Consider the following 13,459-nt stretch of genomic DNA (forward strand, 5'->3'; position numbering starts at 1 on the left):
TGGTATTTGAAGACTAGGAGAGCCAAGGCCAGAGCCAAAGGATCAAATAAATAAATGGAAGCCTGAGAACTAGACCAAAAAGTCCTGAATGTTAGTATTAAGTACACCTAAGACCCAAATACAAGTGATACCGCAAAAGAAAAAAAGACTGATTCAAAAATGAAGGCGTGGTCAATAGTTCTAATGTTACAGAGATGTAGATTTAGATGGAGATGAGTCTTTATCACTGGCTATGGTAACCAGTTGTTGGTTTGGGCTTAAAAAAAAAAAAGGCAATTTCATTCCCCATCTCTTGGAGGAAGTTTTTAATCTCCCAAAAGCCCAAGCAAAGATGGAAGTCAGTGTTTGTTCATCAAGTAGAACTCTCAATAGTAGCTACTGGATTCTATAGAGTAAACTTTGATATAACATGCAAGCCACCAAGATGCAGGTGGGATACCCATAACCGAGGATCCTACTGGCACCAAGAGCACTGAGACCCCATGGCAGCCTCTTCGAAGCTTCCACTTGTGATGGGTTTCAGTTCTTGAGGTCCTCCTTGCTTGCCATGGCCAAGTCTCATATTCCTAAACCCACTACATATATAGCCACACGTTTATAAAATGGGGACTGCAGGAGCAGGCAAGGAGCCCCGGGGTTTGGCAGCCCTGCCATGAGCATGGCAGTCCCACCCAAGGACTGTGCCGCCAAGTACAGAGCAAACTGGTTCTGAGAAATGTGATGAGCAAGGCCCCCTAGAGGGCAGCAGAGTCTTGCAGGCCGGGGAGAAGCACTGCACCAAACAAGGGGTTAGTGGGCCATTTCACGGAAGGAGACGCAAGGGGGCAACATACACTATGGAGAATGGGATCAAAATTACATTTAGTGAACTAAAGGAAGTCTTTTATACAAGACGAAGATCTAAGTTGTCTTTAGATCTTTGTCTTGTATAAAAACAAATGGGCTAAAAAGAGGAGAGTTGGGCAAAAGTCAATCATAGGCCAGCAATATTCCCTGCTTGGTGAATGCTTAGTACCCAAACAATAATACTATATAGGTTACTATTTGCTGAAAACCTAATAGTCATGCTGTCTGCTACGAGCTAGATGGTATTCTGGGCACCAGAGAGATGTAGGTGAACACCCTGGATAATTCCTGTTCTCACAGTAGAGCCCGAGCTGTGAGCAGATGTCCACAGAGAATTGTAGGTGCTTAAAGTCCCTGTAGGAGGCACTGCGGGTGCACAGAGAGGAGGTAATTATATGTGAGGGGCCAGAAAAGGCTTCAAAGAAAGGATAACATGATGGTATTTGTTCTGGTTGCGGTAGGTCGCTTTTCCTCCCCTGATTTCTCTAGGCCTTTCCTGAAATAATGCACCCTTTCCCTCATTCATTCATTCTTCGCTTCAGCACGTTGCTCTACGGAGCCCGCCCAGGCTGCAGTCACAGCGTGGGCATGGGGTTACAAACGTGGTGCCCGGCGTGGCAGTCACAGGCAGGGCAAGGAGCTTGCCCCTGCTCCTTTCCCCCTGCTCCCGGGTCTGCACCCTGCCCTCTCTCTAGCAGTGAGGGAGGAAACCAAGCCCTCCGGCTCTGATGCGTCTGTGTGAGGGAAAAAGCTAACAAAAAGAACCCCGTGCCTCTCCGCCGGGCCGACTGTCCTCACGCTTACACATTCAACAGCCAGGGACTGTGCTCGTGAGCCTCGCGTCTGCCTGTCGTGCCAGGTGCAGCTCGAGTTCCACCGTGACATTCTCCAGTCTAGCCCTGGGGTCTTCCCATCTTCGCCTCGCGTTGATGTTGCCTTCACCGCTGATCTGTGCTCTCTGCTTATGGCACCCCCATTAGATTCTAGGACGGCTCTTAGGTTCTCAAGGAGCTCAGAGCTATGAAATGTATTTTCTTAATGTCAACTGCAGAGCCAAGCACGCTGCTAAGTATCCAGAAGATGCACAATACGTGTCTGGGTATCTTATTTATAATCGGGAGGACCTAGTTTTGAATTCCAACATCAACATTGATCAGCCATGTGAACTACAGTTCTCTCTTAAATATCATCACCACCCTTCTCCGGGGTTGCAAGGATGTTTGAGACAATGTGTAAAAACTCCTAACACAGTGACTGGCTATGTTTGCTCTTCCACCATTTCTTCCTATTCTTTGGCTTCTCCTGGAGTTTTTGTGTTTTTACTGAAATGATTTTCGTTTCCCTTTTGTAACTGATTATTTTCTTTCCCCTCATGTTCTACAATACAAGCTTTAGAGTTCAGCAGCTCAGGTATGCGCCCTGGCTTTGCCCTAACTGTGACTTTGAGCAGATTATTTCACGACTCGCTCAGCTCAGCGTCTTTATCTGTAAAATGGGGATGATAATAGTACCTACCTTATAGTGTCTTTGTGACATTTCATTACATTAAAATCCATTTAAAGCACCAATGCTGTGAGTTAAATAGCATTGTTTCCCTTATGCAAAAACAAAACTTAAGAAAAGTTATATAAGTTGCCCAAAATCATACAGCTAGAAGTAGTAGTGCTAGGAAATCAAAATCATATTAATTGACTTCAAAGCCAGTGCACTTAATTACCATGATTTTTTTGCCTATCTCAACTAAAGTGCAATCAGTTTAGAAAAATTTGAAGAACTATCATATCTATCTATATGTGTTTTTTGTATGATTATATAGAGATATGTGAGTGATTTTGTGTATGTATGTATTTGTACGTATGTAGTATATATAATGCTATATAACTGCGTACGTGAATTAATTACACTCTCCCATGATAAACTCCTGTATTTCTAAATCACCATGCAACTCCTAGTTCAGTATCTGATATATAATACGTACATAAGAAACACTAGTTAATTTACCAAAGAAAATAGCTTACAGAATAATTTGTAAGTAATGTTTCTTTAGATATCTTCCATTTTGAAATGAAAACAATCTCTCTTTCAATATATTGTGATAGACACTGAGCAATGTGGAATCTCATTAGAAATGGCAAAATTAGTAAATCCTTCTGTTAAAATCATGTGATTATAGGAAAGCACACTACATTATCCTAAAACCAGGAGAAATATAATTCCCTTTATTAAAATGATACTATTAAAACAATGTGATGAAGAATAGAAGGGAAGTAGACAGACAGCTCTTAGTCGTGGGCTTGTGATGTTATTGTTTCGTCCAGTATAAAGGAATGGAGACGATTCTTTTGAAGCCCATGTAAGAGCACAACTAAACAGACCCAGGCCTCCCTCTCTTTGGGCATCGCTCCCACTCGTAGGCAGCTGTGCCCGCCACGGGAACACGGCCTCTCGCCTCACACCTGACACACGCACAGGCCCAGGAAGCCCACCCTCCCTCTACCACGCCTGCCTCATGGCGAAATTTGAAAACACTTTTGATTTGTTTCTCAATAGTCAAGAGACAGAGGAATGGGAAGAAAGGAAAAGTGTGTGAAGGTGGGATGGGAGCAACAAAGGTGAAGGAAGAACTAGGAGGAAGAAAGGAGAGTGGCTAACAGAACAACTTTGTTGAGATAACCGCTGAATAAACATCTGTATACTAGGAGGGGAAAGCTAGCCAGACTGAGTCATGTGGGACAACTATTTCTGCCTCACCTTTGATAAACATTGTTGCCGCTACCAACCTCACACAGGCATTCATGCAAAAAAAGCAACTACTCTATACAAGGCCCTGTGCTAGGAGCCTGTGGAAAGAAGAGGCATGCCCTTGATCCCATGAGGCTGACAGTCTACTGAGAGAGACAATAAACCAGTAAGCAGATGACCATCTAATCGTAATTTGTAATAAGTGTTTTGAAGAAAGGGACCAATGTTCTCCTAGAGAGCAACGGGGGAGGAAAGCAGAGATGGAGTCAAAAGAAGAGCTTCATCTATTTCCACATCATTTTAAAGTCCAGCCTAAATCACAGTAGCATCAGTTAGGGTGCGGGAGCAGACAGATCATAAAAGCTAAGTCTAAATGGAAATAAAAATAAAGATTCAAAATAAAGGATTTAATGGAGATGATACAGGTCATATGAGGACTCATGGTTTCATAAGTATTAAGGGACATGTGGAAAAAAACAGGACACAAAATATTTTGTGTGAGAACTGTCTGAGAAAAACTTGCCTGGTTATATAAATTATTAGTAAGAAAAAAATGACAGGAATAAAAGTAACATTATTATGCACCCTATGAAGAGCAAGAATTTTACATACATTGTCTGACATGATCCTCAACATTTCCATTTCACAGACGGGAAAACTGTAACTGAGAAAGCGTTCCAAGTCTGGTAACATAACAGTTAATTTATGATTTTCTTATGGGATTGGAGGGAAATTGAAATGCAGGGATAGAGACAAGTTTTGTGATATTTACAGTTCATACAGTTTGGTTGGTAGTTACAAAACAGTCATGGGGACGTAAAGTACAGACAGGAAATATAGTCATTAAAATTGTAGTAACAATATATGGCGTCAGGTGGGTACTAAACTTATCAGGGGTGTCACTTCCTAAGGTATCTAAATGTCTAACCAGTATGCTATACACCTGACACTGATATAACATTGAATGTCAACTGTAATTTAAGTTATTTCTTTTAATTTAAAAAATAGGAAAAATAAAATTCATACAATTTGGGAGGCTCCACTTAAAAAAAAGATTTTAAAATGTGAATACAAAGATAGAAACAGAGACTTGCAAGGGACTGCTTTGAGGGAGGGGCTCGGATTCTCCATCAGTTTCAGAGCAAACCTGCTTTCGTAGTGAAGCACTGAGGTTTGGGCTCCAACACTCCCCAGGCTGAGAAAATCAAGTTGCTGAGAGTAAATTGCAATCAAGGTCAATACAGAAGAGGGATCAGGCTTCCTCTCTACAAGGTAGAAAGGGTCAAAGAGGAGCAAAAGCTGTGGCTCAGGCCAGTAGATCAGGAAAAACAGGAAAGGGTTTGAAAAATAGCACAGTTGCTTGTGTGCCTTAAGTCATTTAAAGACAAACCAGGCCCAGCTAGTGCTTGTACCCAGCATTTTTAGTGAGAAACAATATGCACCATATAGCCAATCCCGTAACCTCGGGCAAGTTACTGATTCTCCCTGTGTCCTAGCTCTTCCTCATTTATAAAATAGGGATAATAACACCACCAAATTCACAGGGATTGTATCAGTAAATTTGGATACTTAGAATCTGCCTGGTGTATTCCAGGTGCTCAGAAAACATTAGCTCTACTGTCAACATTACCCAGCTTGGTCTGACTCCAAAGCTCTTTCAGTTGTTCATGCACAAAAATATTAAGAAACCTTCCTCTTGGAAAACTACCCATCTGTCTTTAGGAAGGATAATTATTTCGTCTGGAAATTCCTCAATCCTAAAAGAGAAACCAGCAACTTTTAATTAATGCTTTACTATAATGTTTCTTTAGGCTGATCCTGTTCTTGTATGGAGACACTCCCTCTGGTCCACATTTTGTTCCTCCCTGAAAAGTTTTCCCTACTGAGGATGTTGTGTAAGGCTGTGAAGCACCCTAGAATTAGTTTTAAAATCTGTCTCTTCCTGGGTTTGTATTGATTGTGAAACTAACAGCAAAGCTGAAGGAAAGCATACAATGAAAAGGCAATGACTTAAGATGATTCATTTCTGAAAACAGGCTCTCATCATAAGGGGATTAAAATACGTGCTTTGGAAATTCTCTAGAAACTAAATGAAAGGCTTTATTCAATACAAAATTTAACACATTTCCATAATATTGCTGTGCTGTAATTTATTAAACTATTCTCCAGTGGTGGGTCAGTTCTTGTTTGGTTTTTTGCTGTTTTCTATAACACTAAAGGGAAAAACCTTTGTATAGAAGCATTTGAGCTGCTGTTGAATTATTTCCTTAGAATAAATTTGTATGATAGAATTCCTGGGTCAATATAGCTGATTGTTTACATTTTAATTGCTTATTTGCACTGTTTCCCCACCTGTCAACGTCTACCTTCCTTTTATTTTGTAGAGGACAGAGCAGTATGTTCCCTGGCAGCTTCTCAAATACTTTCGCAACTTATGTTCATTACTGACATTAATTTCTGGGACCATTAATCAAGCTCAATTTTTGTTTTTAATGTGAAATCTTTGAGTGAATCAACTTGACATTTCAAGTCTGGGCAAAAGCTATTTTTCTGTATACAGAGACCACAAGATCTGCTGGAACACGTAGTAACCCGTTCTAACATATTTACTTCTGTGTAGACACACAGACGGCGAACGGATGAGATTGAAGGAATTACTTGGCAATATTACTTCGTGAAATTGAGCTGGAGTAGGTTACTCTTTCCCTCTAGAATGAAGATCCATAAGGACATTCCTTTTGTCTGCTTCTAGAATTCTCCTGTGGCCAGCTGGGCTTGGACTCTCCTTCGGTTCTCTTTGTAACACCTTAGGGTCGTTGCAGTCCCACCACCTCATCCTGCCCGCCGTCTGCCGTCACGCAGGCTCCCCCGCCCCGCGCTGTCAGCTCGCAGGGCCGCTTCTGCAGCCTGCAGGTTGCTGCGTTCCTCGGGGTGAGCTCCAGCCGGAGGATGGCCGTGGGTTTACCCGCTAGCAGGGCGCCCGAGGGCGGTCATTCCACTTCCCCACTGTGCAGTCAAGCCTGACCTTTGAAAAAATAACTTTATATGGTGCGGAGAGCCTAGCTCCACTAGGCACACACTGCTTCCTTCATGTTTGACCTTTCCAGTCTCAGAAATGGGTTCTCAGATTATTTAGATATGGGCTTGTTTGTTTTTCCAGCATAAAATGAATAAAAAGTTTGGTGTTAATACAAACTTGGAAGTAAAACATCTGTTTCTAGCCCTACTTTCTGTGGCTTACTGTTTATGGGAACTTGGCCAGACTATGCAGCTTTCTAAGCCATAGATTTGTTACCGGGATGATGAGGGTAATAGCCACGTTACCCTTTTCCCGTATTTTCTTAACAGCCCCCAAGGCAGTAACTGGGGTAGCAGGCCGCTCAGCTCTCGCCCATATCCATCATCCAATGGGCCCTACTCGCTTCACCTCCCACCGCGTTCTGAAGCTGTAGGCCTTTCATCCACATCGTCCCTGCCCGGAGGCACTGTCTCACCTCCTCTCACGCGGACTACTGCAGTACTATGAGTCTGTCTGTAGTTTTGTTCCCCCAAGTCCATAGTATTTATCTAAATGTCAATTATTGCCATATTTTTTTCTTAGCCTAAAATATCACAGTGGAATCTCGTAACCTACAGATAAATTCATCCATAAGCTACGTTTTCTATGCCTCTCCATCCACACTGCCCATTTTGCCTTGTCTTATTTTATGCTCGACTACCATAAAAAAGACTGAACACTGTTTCGCTCTGTAAACCATGTTGCTACGCCTCCCCGTGTCTTTGCTCTTGATTTTGCTTCTGCCTGCCTACTCACCTTCTCACACTGTGTTCCCACTCACCGTTCAAGATTTATCTTGGGCATCGTATCTCACTAACATTTTTCTGCCATTCTAGTACGGGCTAAGTAGACCTTCTTGTATGTTCCTATAATAAAACTTCTCACATTGTTTGAAGAGGATCTGTTTACATTTCATCCTGCCACTCTCGATTGTGAGCTTGTCAATGGCGTGGAGTTACCCACCTGCTCCTTATCACAGTGACATGCACGTGGAGTACCCAGTGAATGGTATGAATGGTATAAACTAAACATAGATAGTACAGCTATAGGAACTGAATGAAGAAACAAAATTTCAAGTCCTGTACTAGGTCCTCCACTGGCTGTCTTTGTTAACTGTACCACACATTTGCAAAATGGGGCCCAGGAGAGAAAAGGGAAATAACAAGCCTTCATGGTGTTGTAACAGTTTTGCATGGTTTTGTTACTCTTAGGCTCCCCACTCATCAACAGTGTGAGCTTGGGCTTACAGACACTGATCCTCAGTGCCTGTCTCTGGAATGATGATAAAAGCACCTACTATGCAGGGTAGTATTAAGAATTGAGGATAATGCCCTGGCCGGGTAGCTCAGTTGGTTAGAGTGTAGTCCTCATACGCCAAGGTTGCAGGTTCGATCTCTGGTCAGGGCACATACAAGAAGCAATCCATGAATACATAAATAAGTGGAATAACAAATTGATGTTCTCTCTTTCTCTCTCAAATCATTCAATCAGTATATATGTGTGTGTGTATATATGTATACAAACATAGGTTTATTTATTTAAGAATTGAGGCTAATGTACAGAAAAGAACCTGGCACATTCAATATTCTGTTACTGTTATTATTGCTATTGTGATTTAAATATAATTCAGTAAACTACGCATTTTATTTGAAAAGTGAGTTAATATTGGTAAAGCACTTAAAACAGTGCCTTACAAGTATGTGTGTGTACATGTATATGTATGTTTTAGTAAGTGCTTAAAAGATATATGAATTTATTATATAAAAGAAATAATTTAAATTGCTATTTCATAAGCTTATAAATTATAAAAAGCTTAAACTATTTTTAATTGGCAGTTCTATATTTCTGAAACAAAACCAAATAAAAAGAATTGTACATCTGCAGTTGAAACTATAAAGGCATTTTTAGTTACTTTAAACAGCACATTATTGGTGAATGGAATAATGAATATGTGCATGAATGAAAATGTGAATTATTGTGAACATAATTAGACTGTAATTATAGTTCTAAACAGACAATAAGGGTCCCATCTGAAAGCAAAGATGAGCTTCCAGCACTGAATGGCATTTTCCCATTACTTTTAATACAAGAACTACTCAAAAGTTCCAAAAAGTCAATGTATCTTGATTTATTGAAATACTTTGATTTTTGTTTTTTTGTTTTGTTTTATAAAAGCTTTAGCAAATGAGGTTGGACTTTGGTAGGATAAGATGTTTAGTATCTACTTCATAATCAGTCAGCTGGCAGAGTGTGTCTGTATATGAGAGAGAGAAAGACAGAAAGAAAAGAGCTTGTGATCATGAAGAGTATAGATTTCCTAACTTATCTATGAAAGATTTAAATTAACTGGCAATTTGCCTAACAGGAGATATTAAAAAACACTTTAAGGACCCATTTGAGTGACCATCAATAATTCTATTAATATTCTTTTTTTTGTTAACCCTACCCGAGGGTATTTTTTCCATTTAGTTTTACAGAGAGTGGAAGGGAGGAAGGGAAAAGGAGAGACAGAGAGAGAAGGGCGGGGGGGGGGGGGGCGGAGTTGGTTGCCTCCCAAATGTGCCCCAACTGGGGCCTGGATCAAATCTGCAACCCAAGTACATGCCCTTGACCAGGAATCGAACCCACAACCGTCAGTGCTCAGGCCAACACTCTAATCACTGAACCACACTGGTCAGGGCTCAATATTATTTTAATTTATGCTATAGACCTACATTCTGGTTGTGCAACCCAATTCATAAACAAGCACAGTATATTTTCTATTGACATGTGGGATGCCATGATTGGTGCTTCACAAAGGATTCTCTTCTGAGGTATTTTTTTTAGTAAAATAAAAGCTGCTCAGTCTGGTTTGGTCCAAGGCTTTACCTCCTCTAACCAAGTCTTTAAGTTCTTTACCTCTCTTCTTTATGGCCTAGACCTAAAGTTACATGGGTATCTACTGTCTGCTTCCCTTGCTTCTCCCACCAGTCCATGAGCTCTATGAGCTAGGACCTGGGGATTACTTATCTCTATATCCCTAGGACAAAGCCCATTGCCTAGAATTTAAGAGATGCTCAACTAATGTCTACTGAATAAGATAATCCATTCCATCCATTTGGCTAGATTTAATGAGCCATTTTCATTCAAAAACTAAATACTTTTAACATCTCTGAAGAGAAAAAATGAAGAGGAAATTAAGAGAAAGGCCTCTATCCCAAAATCAATTATTTTAATTTTGTTTTATTTAATATTAGTTTTGAAACTGTAGGAAAAGAAACTTTTTTTAAAAGTGACCATACCAAGGGTAAATGAGTCTTCTAATAGTAACTTTATCACTGACTGTTGAATACCAAAAGTGGATGAAGCATATCATATCAGGCTTCAGTTTTACAAGTGAGAAAAGGTAATGAAGGTAATAAACGTTAAGAATCGTGGGCCCCCTGCAAGCTCTACTGGCAGTTATTTTCTACTGACTAGGCTTATGATGTTGTCAAGTCAGTTAAGTAAGTCTCAGTTACCTTATTTGCCAAATGGGGACAACAGTGTCTCTTTACCCCACAGACTTAAACTGATGAAAAAAAGATTATTTTGGCTTTGTTGGCTTCGAAAACTGGCATTCAAATATAAGGGCTCATCTTTTTTATTTATTTATTTATTGTTAGCATTATTAGATATGTCCTCCATTTTCCACCCTTTGCCCCCACCACCACTCCCCCCCCCCCCCCCCGAGCCATGTAGCAGACTAATGTTGAAAATCTCATAACTTATTTTAGATGAAACATCTAGTACCTTCTAGGTGTGGTGAGTTGCCAGTTCTGATGCCAAAGCTGTTTGAGCCACCCTGCACAAGTAAGGCAGCTCAATGCTGACTCTCAAACTTCAGCTTAATGGTTATATAAGCCTTTCACATCAAAGGAAATGCTTTTTCTCTTTTGGCACCCTCAGTCTCCAATATATGGGGGTGGGCAAAAGTAGGTTTACAGTTTGAGTAAGAGGAACAGTTTATTCTTGTATTATTACTTATTTATTAATTACTGTATTATTTATTTGTATTATTTGTCTTATTATTGTTGTTATTATTTCATATCCTTACTTATACTTTATCTTTTAGGTAATGATGGCTGGTAATTTAACCTACTTTTGCCCACCCCTGTATGTGATGTTCAGACAGAGTACCACTTAACAAATGTTCTTTAATGATAAGATTTTTTTTTAAAGACAGATAATGGAAGGCAGCATATTATAATAGCTAAAAGTGTGGGTTCTAAACTTAGATCCCTTGTGTTCAAAATCCTTGGTCAATCTACTTAATCCTTACAATCTTAGGTTTCTTCTCCAGAAAAATAGATATAATAATAGCAGAACCTCTGTCACAAGGTTGTTGCCAGAACTAAATTTAAGTAGCATTACTTAAATTTAAGTAACATTCTACCTGTCAGGCACAAGGCAAACACTAAATAAATACTAATTTATTGATATTTATCTTGTTCTTAGGTGCCAGGGATTGCATTGCTTTTACCATTGCCTATTAAATATGGTGAACTCACAGATTAATGAGTAACATAAAAGGGTAGATCACGTGGGTTTAACCAAGAAATAACAGAGTGGTCTCCAGTGTGATGCATGTACCAACACGGTCATCTAATAAGTATCCCAGGTCAGCCACTGCAGTGAAAGCAGGAGCTCCTGTTCTGGTGTGGGGCGGCCCTCTGCAGCCCCAGCGCTTCCTCAGCCTGGCCAGTTAAGCATACAATCACATCTTTCTTTTGCTCCTGTCCTTGTTCATGCTCACCAGGTACAAAGACAGGAGACTGGCCCAGCACAAGTCGGAAATAGAGTGTTTCACCCCCAAAGGGAGTATGGGGAATGGTGGGAGAGCAACAATGAGCAGGTAAGCAAACTGTGAGTGGCCTGAGGTGCTGTGAACTAAATGTATGCAAGCTAGAGGAACAGGTGGCTCCCTGGTCTGGGTCCTCGCTCAACTGTGCATCCCATACAGTGTGTCCAACCTGGGCCACCACTGGTTTTCTGTGTGTGTTTGATTTGCAAAACCCATGCCATCTTCGTGTGAAGTGATGGGAGCCTCCTGTCCCAGATGCTGCTGTTTCCCAGGGCTGCGCGCTTTGCATGTCTGAAGCCTTACCTCGCAGTCAGTTCTCCCACAGATTTTAACATATTCGTCAGTTGCTTCTGGAGTTTGCAAAGTGGAAGAGCTTGGAGGAAATTCACATTTCGGGATTATCCAATCACTTAGGAAAACAAATGCAAAAGCCTAAGACTGGGTCTAAGAGGAGCACTGCAATTGAGGAAAGATGCCAGCCCCTGATCCCGGGCAGCCTGGGAATTAATCTGACTTCCTTTGAGCACAATGTAAACTCACAGCCAAGGGCAAATGCCATGCCAAACTAGTGAACTATAGAGGCAAGAGGCTTTTCATGAACTGAAATCAGGAAAGCTGGTCCTCCTCTAGCTACCGTAGCTTTGCATCTCCTTTACTTCTCTGTGTTTGGTGGTAAACCCCCCTGTTGCTGCGCTGTGCATGTTCCTTCATACCAGGCACTCCCAACTGAGCTGTGCCCCCACTAAGCTGAGGTATTTGGAACCAGAAACATCAACTAAGCTGTGTTGCATGAAATAAACGTGCTTTATTGCATGGGACTGGGTTTTAAGAAAAGGGCTCTGGAGATAAAGACTATCTGGATTGGGTTTAAATAATTCCAAAATGCTGAGGAGCCTAGAGGTTGGGGACTCATTCACCATGAACTAACTTTCCACCTCTAATTTGCTGTGGCATTTCCCAATCCATCAGTGCAGTATGGAAGGGAAGCTCTTACAAATCATCCTGAATTAAAGGAAAGGGGGAGTGCCGAAAGTAGAGTATATACCTGTGTGTGCATGTGCTGAGAGCAGAGCTTGAGAGCCAGCTGCACAGCAAGAACACAATCCTGTTGAATCCTGTTGACTTTTCACCCCAAACGTTGTATTTCCTCAGTAGGGGCTCCTTCTGGTTTTCGAATGTCTAACTTTCTCCAAGGACCACTGCATTGCACAACCTCTGGGGGACCGTTCACATTGCAATACGTGAAAATGGTGCCTGGAACTGTGCAGCGTACAGCCTGAGCAGTCATCCATGGCACAGCTCTGGTCAAGAGCCTGGCCACCTTCATCCATGGCTCCCAGAGGCAAGGCAGTGAGAGTGTGTGTACATACGTAGGCACAGACGAGTGCACATTGGTGTATCTGATGACCTTATGCCTATGATCCATGTCTACAACTATTTTGGGATCTCCGTGTGTCTTGGAAGATAAGCGTCAATCGATTATTTTGTGAGAGTAACTCAGACTGGCCCCTGGGGCTGCTGGTTTCCTCCCATCCAGATATGACAATGTGTCCTTATCCCTGTTTTTGAAAATCAGTCAAACAGCGCCCGAGTTCACTGGACAAAGTGCAAATGACTGTGTCAGATGAACCCAGGGGCTCTGTCCAGAGTGACTTATGATTTGAGGCAATTGTGTAGCACTGAGTTCCCAAACCTAGCAAACTTGACTGCCTCACACATACTGAGGCAAAATCTTGGACAATATAACCTAGAAATCTGTAGTGTTACGTGTTCCCTGGGTTATTCCATCTTAGCCAGTCTATCTATACTGATATTTAGGAGTACTCCATTCATCTAAGAGATAACGCGGAGCTTTTCATGGCAAACATTAGGTCTCAATTCTGTCCTGTTGGGAGTGTTTGGTCAATGCTTGGAACTTTCAGATCCAATCAGCCCTGCAATTAGATTTGCCTTTCAAGGCTGCCTTGTTTGAGAAATGAACCAGAGACAGT

General features: G+C 41.4%; 1 protein-coding gene across 1 annotated transcript in view; it reads left to right on the forward strand.

Annotated features, from left to right (window-relative positions):
- The window catches only part of GRM5 (glutamate metabotropic receptor 5), a 377,398-nt gene that overhangs the window by 346,793 nt on the left and 17,146 nt on the right, over positions 1–13,459 (forward strand). The window contains exon 8 of the mRNA XM_081152628.1: positions 11,424–11,519. Coding sequence (XP_081008754.1) covers positions 11,424–11,519 — 96 coding nt within the window. The remainder of the gene's footprint in view (positions 1–11,423; positions 11,520–13,459) is intronic.

The sequence above is a fragment of the Miniopterus schreibersii genome (genome assembly GCF_964146895.1).
Source record: "Miniopterus schreibersii genome assembly, chromosome: 12".
In the NCBI taxonomy this organism is placed as follows: domain Eukaryota; kingdom Metazoa; phylum Chordata; class Mammalia; order Chiroptera; family Miniopteridae; genus Miniopterus; species Miniopterus schreibersii.